The 13,987-nt window shown below is 41.3% G+C and overlaps 1 protein-coding gene across 1 annotated transcript in view; it reads left to right on the forward strand.

Annotated features, from left to right (window-relative positions):
- Positions 1-13,423, forward strand: part of LOC102239827 (voltage-dependent calcium channel subunit alpha-2/delta-3) — a gene marked incomplete at its 5' end in the record, with an annotated part of 304,116 nt that extends 290,693 nt beyond the window's left edge. The window contains 3 exons of the mRNA XM_005868430.2: positions 10,261-10,371; positions 10,569-10,656; positions 13,022-13,423. Coding sequence (XP_005868492.1) covers positions 10,261-10,371; positions 10,569-10,656; positions 13,022-13,114 — 292 coding nt within the window. The remainder of the gene's footprint in view (positions 1-10,260; positions 10,372-10,568; positions 10,657-13,021) is intronic.
- Between the last annotated feature and the right edge of the window lie 564 nt (positions 13,424-13,987).

A 13,987-nucleotide genomic window follows, 5' to 3' on the forward strand; every position in this document is an offset into this window, starting at 1 on the left:
AATTTCCAGAGGATGGAGCCCAGAAATCAGGATTTTAAAAAGATTCCCAGGTGATTCTAATGTGCAGCCAAGGTTGAGAACCACAGTGATAGGTAAAATACGCTTTTCCTTTCTGTGGCCTCTCTTGACCCATGGTAATGTATAAATCTATGTCTGTATACTTTTGCTATTTAACACTGAGCTCCTCCGCTGCAGGGACACTCACTGGGTAAATACAGACCCTCACAGGCTCCCCTGGGTCCTGCCCCCATTACCCAGTGGGGTGTGCAGCCCAGTGGCAGCTGGGTTCTCCCTTCTTCTACCACGGTACTGGGGTGCCATGTCCTGCTTGGAGGGGTGGACTCAGTCTCCCCTTCCCACAGGCTCACACCCCAGCTCACGGTGGACAGCCACTCGACAAAGATTTTCCATCTCAGCACCAGGACACACTCGGAACCTGCTCGGTCACAGGCTAAATGTGCTGGGGTGCCGCCAGCTGCTGTTACCTGAACCCAGATGTTTTTTCTGAGTTCACCTGCCTAGGCGCACTGGCCCAAAGAAGTGCCCGAACAGGAATTCACAGGATAGAGAGGAAAATAGTTTAATTTTGAATTGGCCAATACGGAGACGGGAGCGTATGCTCTAAAGACCCGACAGCCGATGTGTGTGGGTTACAGAGTGTAGAGGGCAGAATCACAAGGCATTGTGGGTTAAGGGTTCGGGTCGTGCTGGGAGCAGATTGGTCAGAGGTGAGGTAAGGGTGATGAAACATTTCTTAGGGTCTTGAGGACAGTTCTGAGGTCTGTCCCCATGTCCCTCTGTCTGATCCCAGGAGAAAGTAGCCAGGGGTCATTCCACCTTAGGACTCAGGAGCTGAAACATAACATGGGTCAGGGTGTCATCTTTATTGTGCCGTAAGGTCCTAGCCTGTGATCATTAGCCAGGTCTGGGCTACTGTCTTCTGCCTTGGGGTTGTTGGTTATACAAGGGCTGGGTCTCTGAGGGATATCTAGATATAGATAGGTGTAGATGTAGAGATAGAGATAGAGAGAGAGAGAGAGAGAGAGAGAGAGAGAGAGAGAGAGACATAGATATATAGACATAGATAGATATATAGACATAGATATATACATAGAGATATAGACAGAGTTATAGACATACAGATATACTAGTAGAGATATAGATTAGTATAGAGATATAGATATAGATATAGATATAGATATAGATATAGATATATAAAGTGTGAGATGATTTCTAGAGCTAGGGTTTAAAACTAAATTTAATCAAAGTCATAGGAACCTCGGATTCACTGTTGCCATGCCTCAGCCCATCTCATGCCTGCAGCCAGGCCTCTGCCAGGGCTGGAGGGTCATGGGTTTGCTGGGCTGGGGCAGGAGCCATGCAGTTCAGAACCTCTTCCCTCCACCTCCCCCGACGCATGTTCTATTGTCCCTTGGACTTCACTTAAAACACAAAATCAAAGATAAAATTTAAAATTTCAAGCCGATCCAGCCTGCAGAGCTGTAAACACCAAGTGACAAGCCTTTCGAGTGTAGGTCCCCTGTGACTGCATTAGTGCCTGGCCCACACAGCTGCCCTGAGGAAAGGGAGATGGAGGGATGGACAGGAGAGGGGTTGAGGAGACGGTCACATCAGCACACGGTAATGTCAAAGAGGAGTGTTGATAATGATTTCAAGCTCTCTGCTTGTGTCACTCAATAGACGGTGGCACCACTAAGGTATAGCGAAAGGGGAAATGAGTATTGGGAGTGGGGGCAGGGGCGCGGTTTAGGTACCTGTGAATACTGTCTTTGTTCCAATACTTAATCATCCCCCTTTTCTCTGGTTTAATTGCACAGGCTGGCACTTTCTGAACAATGCGGAATAATAGAGGGGGCGTGAGCCTCCACTCTGACTCTCATTAACTCTGTCTCCTTCTGAAGCCTGATGCTAAACTGGGTTCAGAATCAAGAGCCCATTTCTGTTCTCTTCAGGACTGTTGTCAGGGTGGGATTTTTGTCCTTTAGGCCCCTATTGAACAGGTCCCAGCCAGGCATAGGGCGTCTTACATGAATCCATTTCCGGGGAGGACAGAACAGTTGTCAAGTGGGGGTTCCCGTGTTGGTGGACAGCCACTCGACAAAGATGTTCCATCTCAGCACCAGGACACACTCGAAACCTGCTGGGTCACAGGCTAAATGTGCTGGGGTGCCACCAGCTGCTGTTACCTGAACCCCGATGTTTTTTCTGAGTTCACCTGCCTAGGTGCACTGGCCCAAAGAAGTGCCCGAACAGGAGTTCACAGGATAGAGAGGAAAATAGTTTAATTTTGAATTATGGAGAGTGACTGCTGAGGGCGGGAGCTGCATGCGTCATGGAGGTGGGGCCGTGTTGAGGAGTATTACATCCTCTGAAGAATCTGTGATAACCTCACAGGGAAACCTCAAGGATGCTGGGCCACATGCAGGGTACCACAGCCAATCTGTGTTGTAAGGAACCAAGCCATGGCCAAAAATTCCACTGAGGCCCTCCCCCCCAACATAGAAAAAATAGCCAGAGAATCCCACTGCCTCCCCTGAAAACGTGGCCAAGAATCCCACTGCCTCCCCCCCCCCCCCCCCAAAATGGGGAAAAGAATTCCACAACTCACTGACCAACGGTTAGAACTAGTAAGAGAACTTGGCAAACTGACCAGTTACATAATCAGAGTATAAACCACAGCCTTTCCCTGACACTGGCAGTGCCCAAAGAAAAAATATTTATGAGATAAAGAACCAATGACAATATCAATAATCACTAGGAAATGCCCAAAATTAAATCTAGTAAAAGACATCTCTTTTTGAAGAAAATGACCAAACTTTACTGCTTTACTGAACATATAAAAAACGAATAATTGGAGGGAAGTACAATGATTGTGAAAATACACACACATATATATATATATATAATCACTAAAAATTAGAGAATTATAGAATAAAATGCATTTTTCATAAGCAGATTGGCTAAATTTTAAGTCTGGCCTACTATCACATGGAAGAGAGTCTGCAGAAGTGATTATTTGACACTACTGGTGGGACTGTGACTTTGTACAGTCATTTGTGTTATTATAATGGAAATCATTTAGATCCTATTTTTTCTGTAGTTTTATTTCTCAGTAAGAGAAACTCTTCTCATGACCCAAAAAGGCATGTGGAAAGATGGTCTTGATAGCATTGTTCCCTGAGAGGAGGAAAAATACGAAACCTAAAGGCAAGTCCATCAATAGGGGGATGATTGCATAGCAACAGTATGTAGTTCTATGGTCTACTCAGCACCAGGTAGAGGGTAAAGGGTAAAGCAGATCTCTACTTACTATCGAGAAAGGATACCCAACACACAGTAAATAGAAAAAGGATGCTGAGAAATAACAAGGGATGGCTATTGAAGCATATGTAATTCTGTTCCAGAGAAGGAGAGAAAGAAATGGGATGGGTAAGACTGATCCGATGTTTTGGGAATAGAAAACAAACCAGTAAGCATTCCATGACCTATGTTACACACAGAAAGAATAAATGGACTGAATAATAGGACTTAAGTGAGTTGAACACAAATATATAAAGGAACGTATGAAGCATCTTCCAAAAGGTAAGAAGGAATTGAAGGACCGAGTGACACTAAATATTTATAAAGCACAGACCATGTCATCTCCAGACTGATAGGTCTCACCTCCGTCATCCTTAAATCCAGCACTGGCAACTCCTCTTCTCTGCCCGAGACACACAGATGAAAGTCATGGCTGCTCGGAGGGTGAGAGGCAGCTACAAACTCGCCCCAGCATCTTTCAGTGAAGCCAGCCTGCATGGGCTCCAGGCACATCTGCCTGCTGAGCCCCCATCCCCACCCTCAAGTCTGATCCTTCCACACATCATCAGTGGAAGAGCAAGGGCGAAGGGTGGGGTAGGGGAGAGGGCAGGAGAGGAGGGCAGTGGAGGGGAGAGAAGACTGGCAGAATAATTGTCAAGGGACACTTGGACTGAATCTGTAACGCTGAGGTTCTTTCTAAGGAGAACTAGAGGCCCGATGCACGAAATTCAGGCAAGGGGCTCAGCCCCCACCGCTGTGGCTTCGTTGGGGATGACGTCCGGTCTAATTAGCATATTACACTTCTATTATTATAGATGTGTTCATGTGTTCTTAGAACATTTAGAAATGGAACATTATGCTAAAGGCAAAAAGTATCAATTTTCTCATGTTACTAACGAGAACACTGGGACTCAGAGAGGATAAGTACTCTTAACAGAAGCTATATGAATAAGACATGGTTGTGCCCATTTTAGAGATGAGAAAGGAGAGGCCGAGTAACTCCTAGAGCAGTGGTTCTCAACCTTGGCTGCACATTAGAATCACCTGGGAATTACTAATGTTGTGGCCTCACCCCATAACAAAGAAACAGAATTTCCGGAGGATGAGGCCCAGAAATCAGGATTTTAAAACGATTCCCAGGTGATTCTAATGTGCAGCCAAGGTTGAGAACCACTGCTCTAGGAGTTACTCGGCCTCTCCTTTCTCATCTCTAAAATGGGCACAACCATGTCTTATTCATATAGCTTCTGTTAAGAGTACTTATCCTCTCTGAGTCCCAGTGTTCTCGTTAGTAACATGAGAAAATTGATACTTTTTGCCTTTAGCATAATGTTCCATTTCTAAATGTTCTAAGAACACATGAACACATCTATAATAATAGAAGTGTAATATGCTAATTAGACCGGACGTCATCCCCAACGAAGCCACAGCGGTGGGGGCTGAGCCCCTTGCCTGAATTTCGTGCATCGGGCCTCTAGTTCTCCTTAGAAAGAACCTCAGCGTTACAGATTCAGTCCAAGTGTCCCTTGACAATTATTCTGCCAGTCTTCTCTCCCCTCCACTGCCCTCCTCTCCTGCCCTCTCCCCTACCCCACCCTTCACCCTTGCTCTTCCACTGATGATGTGTGGAAGGATCAGACTTGAGGGTGGGGATGGGGGCTCAGCAGGCAGATGTGCCTGGAGCCCATGCAGGCTGGCTTCACTGAAAGATGCTGGGGCGAGTTTGTAGCTGCCTCTCACCCTCCGAGCAGCCATGACTTTCATCTGTGTGTCTCGGGCAGAGAAGAGGAGTTGCCAGTGCTGGATTTAAGGATGACGGAGGTGAGACCTATCAGTCTGGAGATGACATGGTCTGTGCTTTATAAATATTTAGTGTCACTCGGTCCTTCAATTCCTTCTTACCTTTTGGAAGATGCTTCATATGTTCCTTTATATATTTGTGTTCAACTCACTTAAGTCCTATTATTCAGTCCATTTATTCTTTCTGTGTGTAACATAGGTCATGGAATGCTTACTGGTTTGTTTTCTATTCCTAAAACATCGGATCAGTCTTACCCATCCCATTTCTTTCTCTCCTTCTCTGGAACAGAATTACATATGCTTCAATAGCCATCCCTTGTTATTTCTCAGCATCCTTTTTCTATTTACTGTGTGTTGGGTATCCTTTCTCGATAGTAAGTAGAGATCTGCTTTACCCTTTACCCTCTACCTGGTGCTGAGTAGACCATAGAACCACATACTGTTGCTATGCAATCATCCCCCTATTGATGGACTTGCCTTTAGGTTTCGTATTTTTCCTCCTCTCAGGGAACAATGCTATCAAGACCATCTTTCCACATGCCTTTTTGGGTCATGAGAAGAGTTTCTCTTACTGAGAAATAAAACTACAGAAAAAATAGGATCTAAATGATTTCCATTATAATAACACAAATGACTGTACAAAGTCACAGTCCCACCAGTAGTGTCAAATAATCACTTCTGCAGACTCTCTTCCATGTGATAGTAGGCCAGACTTAAAATTTAGCCAATCTGCTTATGAAAAATGCATTTTATTCTATAATTCTCTAATTTTTAGTGATTATATATATATATGTGTGTGTATTTTCACAATCATTGTACTTCCCTCCAATTATTCGTTTTTTATATGTTCAGTAAAGCAGTAAAGTTTGGTCATTTTCTTCAAAAAGAGATGTCTTTTACTAGATTTAATTTTGGGCATTTCCTAGTGATTATTGATATTGTCATTGGTTCTTTATCTCATAAATATTTTTTCTTTGGGCACTGCCAGTGTCAGGGAAAGGCTGTGGTTTATACTCTGATTATGTAACTGGTCAGTTTGCCAAGTTCTCTTACTAGTTCTAACCGTTGGTCAGTGAGTTCACAGGGGTTTTCTATGAACATGCTAATATCTGTTCTTTGGTTGATTTGGTAGGATTCACTTGTGGGCAGATTTTCAATGAGCATTTCAGTTTTTTTTAGGGCTATGAGTCTGCTTGTGTTTTTTATAGCTTGGCCAAATGTTGACAGTTTATATTTTACCCCCAAAGGTGTGTTTTCTCTAGTTTTCAAGTTGTTTGCAATAATATACAGAATAGTCACTTGTTTTAAATGTCTATCTTCCGAGTTTTAATATGATGTTGTGACTTCTTGATCAGGAACACCAAAAGTTGGTTTATGTTGATGTTCTTTTAAACCAGAGTCTAGTTCTTTGTTATTTTCACATTTTAATGTGCATTCTATTCTCCTGCTTTTATCTTTATAAATTTATTCTGTCTTTAATTCCGGAAGTATTTACTGAGAGTCTCCGTGTCCCAGGCACAACTGTAGGTGCTGGGGATAATGGGTAACCACGGGCAGACAGCTGCAGCCTTCCACCTCCAGAAACTAGCCTGTTGTGAGGGGCCGTCAGCAAGGAAGGAGCAGGCAGAGGGAAAGGAGGTTGAGAACTGACTCAGTGGTGTGGGAAGGGCTCCAGGCTTATTAGACCAGCGGTTCTCAACCTTCTGGCCCTTTAAATACAGTTCCTCATGTTGTGACCCAACCATAAAATTATTTTCGTTGCTACTTCATAACTGTAATGTTGCTACTGTTATGAATCGTAATGTAAATATCTGATATGCAGGATGGTCTTAGGCGACCCCTGTGAAAGGGTCGTTCGACCGCCAAAGGGGTTGCGACCCACAGGTTAAGAACCGCTGTATTAGAAATGAGAGTAGAGAGAGGGAGATGGTGGATTATTCTTTTTAGGAGTTTTTCTATAAAGGAGGACAGAGAAACAGGGCAGTAGCTAGAGGTAAGGTTAAGAGAAAGTTTTGTTTTTCCCGAGACGGGAGATACTGACGGCATGTTTGTAACCTGACGGCATGGCTAGTAGACAAAGGGGACTATTTGTGCAATGATCACCTCTCTTCTATCGGTCCCATCCTTGCGGTATCCTGGGACCAGCCTTAGAGAAGGGCATCAATACTTAGCCCAGGGTAGAGGGAAGACCAGGTGGAGGGGCACAGGTGCAGCATATGTTTTTATTGTGCCAGCTTCTCAATTTAAAAATGTAGTTCATTTATTTGCAAATCTCTTTTTCCCATAGAAGTACTTAAGATTATACTGCACAGATCTGAGTCTGGTTTATTCTCAAATTCTCAAGGATTAATTGAATGTGTTTTTTTAACCTTTAATTTCCACTGCTTATATACTTTTGCTATATATAATTTTACCATACCATAAAGAAGGATATGCAAGTGATGCTTTCTGCACTTTGGAATGTGTTGAGGTTGCCACTGTTTGTAAATAACTTAGGGGGAAAATATATGGTGATGGAAGATGATTTGACTTTAGGTGGTGGGCACATAATGCAATATACAGATCACGCATCATAGAAACGTACACTTGAAACCCAAATAATCTTAACCAATGTCACCCCAATAAATAAAAAGAACTTATATATTCTACATTTAGATCTCAAGAGGTTTTGTTCCATATTTTAGTAGATCATGCATTCATTGATCACTTTGGTATTTCTATCAGTTTGAACACTATGATCATAAAAGTTCATGTCATTCCTTGCTATACTATTTCACTATTTTAATATGAAAAATTATTCATAGTGTATAAACTATTGCATTTTAATGATGTCTGAATATTTGCATAATAATATTAACCCGTTCCTCTCTTGTGTTGTTAGCATGTTTCTGGTAAAACTTTTCCTGTCATTTGACATCTCTCATCTGCATTACAAAAGTCATCCTATGAAGAAGCATCTGCTGTTTTGTGGGAAATTAGAAGGAGATGGACCCCTACTACAATTTAAGAGTTTCCACCTTTTACTTTGTGAATCTAATCACCTCACATTTGTTGTGATTAATAATTTCAGACTAATATTGCCAAATTTTTCTGTATATGTGTATATTACTTAACATGCTATTTTTAGCTATTATCCCTAAATTCTAAAAAATAATTTTCTATCATTATCTACAGTTACCTAGAATCAATTTTCCCCTGGACCTGACATACACTTTACTTCATGTTACTCTGTTTTCTTCATTTTAAGTATTCCCATGGAGAAGTTGCTGTCATCCTCATTCCTCTTTAAGTAATTTGTTTCTAGAGAAGATATTAGGATTGGTCTATATCTTTAATGATTTGAAGTTTCATTCATGCTAGAATGGGCCCTTTCTATGAAAAAAAAATTTTCATCAATTGGAAAACATTCTCTCCCTTTGGAACTTTTTTCATGTTTATATCTCTTTCTCCTTTATTGCACATCTGGTCGATTCATTTGGCTTACTTTTTAAGTCAACCATTTGTCCTTTAAAGAATTGTGTGATCTTGGTTTTGCATTATTCTGAGACTCTGTTAACTTTCCTCCAACATGGAAATCATTGGTCCTCTGATGGGAGTCATCTCAGGTAGGCTATTTTAATTCTGATAGGCACAATCAAGCGATATCTTTGCATAGGTGAGAAGACACCTAGTGCTAAAAGGGGGATGTAAAGCAGATATTTTTAAAGTTTTATTGAGATAGTTAGCAAGGTTTAATTTTTTTTCTCAAGCCAGGTGTAGTTGTGGAGAATGGCAGGAAGGGCAGAGAGTGGATGGTGGTTTAGGCATTGGGGGAACATCACTGAACAGTGACATGCCTTGTTCCCTGCTATGGGTGGGAAAAAATAAGCAATTGTGTCATGTTCAATGAACAGGCACAGGGCATTTGTAGAAAGGAAGCTGGTTGTGTTGTAATCTCGTAGGCATTCTTGGATATTACAACATATGAGATAGTAACAGGGATCCATCCCCTTCTTTCTAATTTCCCACAAAACAGCAGATGCTTCTTCATGGGATGACTTTTGTAAAGCATGGTGATACACTCTAGAACAGCGGTCGCCAACCTTTCAGACCTCACAGATCACCAGCGGACCACCGGTTGGCGACCGCTGCTCTAGAAAACAGAACCAATTTTTTGAGAGAAAGATGAATGAAAGTAAAATTTATGGAGGAATTGAACATTTTATTAGGTTATAGTCTCTTTCATCCTGCTAAATTGAATTGGATGAAATATCATGAAAAGTTAAGTGACCGGGATTCTAGGCCTGGGGTTAAATACTTACCTACTCTGTCGGCTCTGAAAGAATATGGGACTTGGGTCTCTAATTTGTTCCTCCAAAGAATCAGTATTTCTTGTGAAGGGAGGGTTTTTACGGTGTTGTTGCTTTGTCATTCTGCTGTGTTGGGCAATGAAGAAGCAGGTGTCATTAAGCTGTTAGGCCCCAGCACAGTGTGGACTTGAGAAGGGTGGGACTTGTTAAAGGGCCAGCATTCATTTCCTCCAAACACCATGCAGAGTGGTATCTTGAAGGGTTTAGGAAGTTCACTTCATCTTTTGTCATCCATGTGACACAGCTTCAGTCTGTCTCTGAGGAAAGGAGAGAAAAACAACTTACCCTTTCACAGGGGTCACCTAAGACCATCCTGCATATCAGATATTTACATTACGATTCATAACAGTAGCAACGAAAATAATTTTATGGTTGGGTCACAAAATGAGGAACTGTATTTAAAGGGCCAGAAGGTTGAGAACCACTGACTTAGAAGAACATCAAATGCAACATTTGATAATGTTTAGGAAGGAAAGCAGGCTTGGAAAAGCCTAACCTCTTAGACCTTGGAAATTGAGGTGAATTAGCCAAATATGACCCTGATGATTTGTACACATAAAATTCAGTCTTCCCAACGTGAGTCTTATGAGCTGTGTATGGCTATAGCAATGGGCTCTTGTCTTCTTAGTGAAACTTGGTGTTTGAAAGTAAAGAGCCGATGGAAAAGGCAACTTGGGGAAACTTGTTTTCTAAAATATGGTAATTACCCCCAGGGAAAAGTTCTCCTCGTGGCTCTCTACAGGAGAAATGGTAAGTGACCCCACCATGTCTGTTCCTCTTACTCCCCCAGGTCCTTTGTCATCCAGCAAATCCCAAGCAGCAACCTGTTCATGGTGGTGGTGGACAGCAGCTGCCTCTGCGAGTCTGTGGCCCCCATCACCATGGCGCCCATCGAAATCAGGTATATCCTTCCGTGTTAGGCCCAGCTGCTGCTGCTGACACTGGTAAGGGGTCAACTGCCGGGAAAGCTGGGGGAGGAGTAAATGATATCTTCCCACTGTTGGAGAGAAAGAAATTGTCAAGGGATTTTAGTGCCAACATGCAGTGCCAATGCAGATTAGGGTGAAGTGCCATTTTGGAAATTTGCCTTAACTACAGTCAACATAACGAATCTCTTAAGTGTGAGCGTTTAAAGGCCCAGAAGATCAGAAGGCGTCCGGAATCTTGCCATGGCTTCCATCCTGAGGTCAGTCTGATAACCTGTCCTATTCTCTTTCCCCCGCAGACTTGCCACGACAATTTCATTATAGGTAAAAAGTTTACTCGTGAGAAAACCATCCCTTTCAGGCGAATTAAAGAAGCGTCTACAGGAAAGCTACTGGCTCCCTGCTCTCAGCCTCGGTGCCTTCGAAGTCTGGGCCAAGAGCCTGTTCTCATGCCCATGATATACTTCACAAGCCTCCTTCCTATCTTTTCTGTCATGGAAGGGCTGTCATTTTATCACCTTCTGCTATTACACAAGTAGTGGCTCTGATCATCTTAGTTCACTTATTTCAAATTGTGGTGAGAATTATTCCCCCTGCTTACGTTTAGAAAGCCTTTTATTTACAAGAACTTTACGTGAAGCAAAAGTAGCAATGTTTATACCAGACAGAGGGTCCCAGTGTATGGAGGGGGGTGATAAGCCTCTAAACCCCTACCCATATGGAGGCACGACTATAAAGGTACTCCTTTTACACTGAAAGCCATGATCAGAGCAAAACTAAGCTTAGTGCTGAGAAAGGTGGGCTTCCGATTGATTTAGGCAAATTGTAAGAGAATACCTCCTGCAATACTGTGAGCAAAAACTTTAACAAAAAAAATGTTTTTTAAATTAAGTTCACACACCTCCTGAAAAAATGAAAAGTGAGCCTAGACCAGTGGTCGAAAAACTCATTAGTCAAGAGAGCCAAATTTTTTAAACTTAAACTATATAGGTAGGTACATTGTTATTAACTTAATTAGGGTACTCCTAAGGCTTAGGAAGAGCCACACTCAAGGGGCCAAAGAGCCGCATGTGGCTCGCAAGCTGCAGTTTGCCGACCACGGGCCTAGACAAATTAGTATATGGAAACTGTGAAACTAGTTTTTTAAATGCCACCAGAGCCAGCTGAGTGTTAAGCTCAACTTTAAATAGCAAGTGATTTTAATGTTATTAAACTATCTAAATCCTAGAAAAGATTTTAAAGTATAGCACCAATAAGAACTTGAGATTTATTGAGAATGTTTACTTCTATATTCAAATGGGAGTTCAAGTTCAATAGCAACATATTATATACATATATATGCTGAAAAGCCTTTGATAAAATTCAATGATCACCCATGATAAAAGCTCTATGTAATATGTAAAATGCAAACACAAACAATAGTTCCCCAAACACTAAAATCACTTCAGTCAAAACCAGAACGTTATATTTAGACAACTAGAGTCATAAGAGTAAAATCTTCTAGAGTTAATAGAGCTAATAAGATAATTTGCTTTGGTTACTTGATACAAAATCTGTATTTTTTTTCTGTAAGTTTCTGGATGTAGTAAGATGAGGTCAATGGTACAGAATAGAAACTCTTATGTATGACAAAGGTTCAATTCAAAAGGAAGAATATAAATTAGACTTAAGTAGTGAAATAACAGTCTCACAAGAAATCCTAGGGATTGTAGAGAACTTCCTATCTGAGACAAAGCTATGGAAGAAAACCAGATTTATTTAACTATGTAAAAATAACTTTTCTATGGAAAAAGATTACTTAAAGTCAGTAGCCAATTTATATAGAACTTGAAAAATGTACTTAGAAATCAAATTATAAAGAGCACTTTTAAATTGATAAGTCAAACAACTACATATAAAAATAAACCATGAACATGAAAGATACAAGTCACTGGGTGATCTGAATATACAGGTAACAATGAAATATCTAGCTATAGCCATGAAAGGCAAAAATACCTGTTAGGCCTGCAGTTCCAAGACTGGGCATCTCTACCACAGGCAGGGGCAAATAGCACTGTCTGTTGAGGACCTACATTCAGCATTCTTTGTAGCAGTAAGAACAGATGAGAAAACGAGTGCCCATCAATAGGAAAATAGCTGAATGAAATAGAGTTAGAATAATGGAGTTGGAGAAACTTGCATCAGTCACTGGATAAAAAGCACGCTGCAGAAAGTAATAATATTTCATTTTTGTAAAACAGAGCCCTCCTTCCCCCCAAATGAAAAGAAAGAAGAAACAAAACCTTTCATAGCCAAAGATGATCAGCTCCCTTAGATGCGATTTAACTTACATTCTGATGGGGGAAAAATTAGAAAGCCAATGTTTTGCCTTCATAATATGATCCCAACAGATAGTCTACCCCTCAAATAGTCTACATAATAGTATGTATGCAAAGAGTAATTTTAAATATGTTACACATTTACAACTGTAATCGGAGATTCACACCGCTAACTTGATGAAATGTAGACGAGTGAATTTCCCTGAATTATCTAGGTCCCAAGAGACTTTGTTCAAACCATTGAAGAGTGGGGAGAAGGCATCCTGGACTCTGTCTCTGCTCTGACCCGCTCTGCCTTTCTCTGCAGGAAAACGCGAGGGAATGTGGGGGTGCGCCCAGCCTCCAGGCCAAGATGGTCCTTATCCTGTCCCCTCTGCTTCTGCTGCTCTTCTTAAGGTGACACTGACCGAGATGTTCTCCTGGCATGCTAAATAATGGATAAACTGTGAACCAAAATATGGTGCGACATAGGAGACATGAAATATAGTCCAACCATCAGCATCTCATGATTTTAAACTGTGCGTGATATAAACTCTTAAAGACATGTGGACAAAAATGTTATCTTTTTACTTTGCCAGTCATGTAAATGTGAGTTTGCCACCCTTCATCAGAAACGGGGCTGCCAGTAGGCAGTGTCCCTTCTGCTTGAAACCCATCGAAACCAATTTAAAACTGTGTACTTTTTAAATAAAGTATATTAAAATCATAACCTCCTTGCTTGGGTTTTATCAGCACTCTATCGCCGAGTGGATGAAAAAGTTCCCCATTCCAGACACCAGGAAAGGGGTGGTTGTTGGCAGAGACTTTGCTCTAAAGCAGATTCTAGGCAAATATTTAACAATTGTTTTGATGCTCCAATCTCGGTTATAAAAATATTTACAGAAGGAAATAAAAATATCATCTACATGGGAAAATTTATGACATAGAATCCTGAATTTTATTGAACTGAACTTCAATAGAAATCATAATATGGATGAGAACACATGCTCCCATAATATGCAAGTTTTGAACTATTTGGCATTGGGAATAAAGAAGTCATAAATCCTAGGAATTCATTGTGAGAAGGCTTGAAGAAGGAAAGGAACAATGACTACAAATGACTCCCAAGCTTATTGCTTGAGCATTTGGCTTCTGGCTTTTCCCATAAACAAGAGATGAAATTAGATCTCAAATATTACAAGATGTGAAACTACCCAGACCTGTAAGCATTCCTAAAACCCTGCATCCTGGACCAAAGAAAACAGATTCCATTGTATCACGGTTACCAAATAAA

This window comes from Myotis brandtii, unplaced genomic scaffold, assembly GCF_000412655.1.
Source record: "Myotis brandtii unplaced genomic scaffold, ASM41265v1 scaffold268, whole genome shotgun sequence".
Taxonomy (NCBI): Eukaryota; Metazoa; Chordata; class Mammalia; order Chiroptera; family Vespertilionidae; genus Myotis; species Myotis brandtii.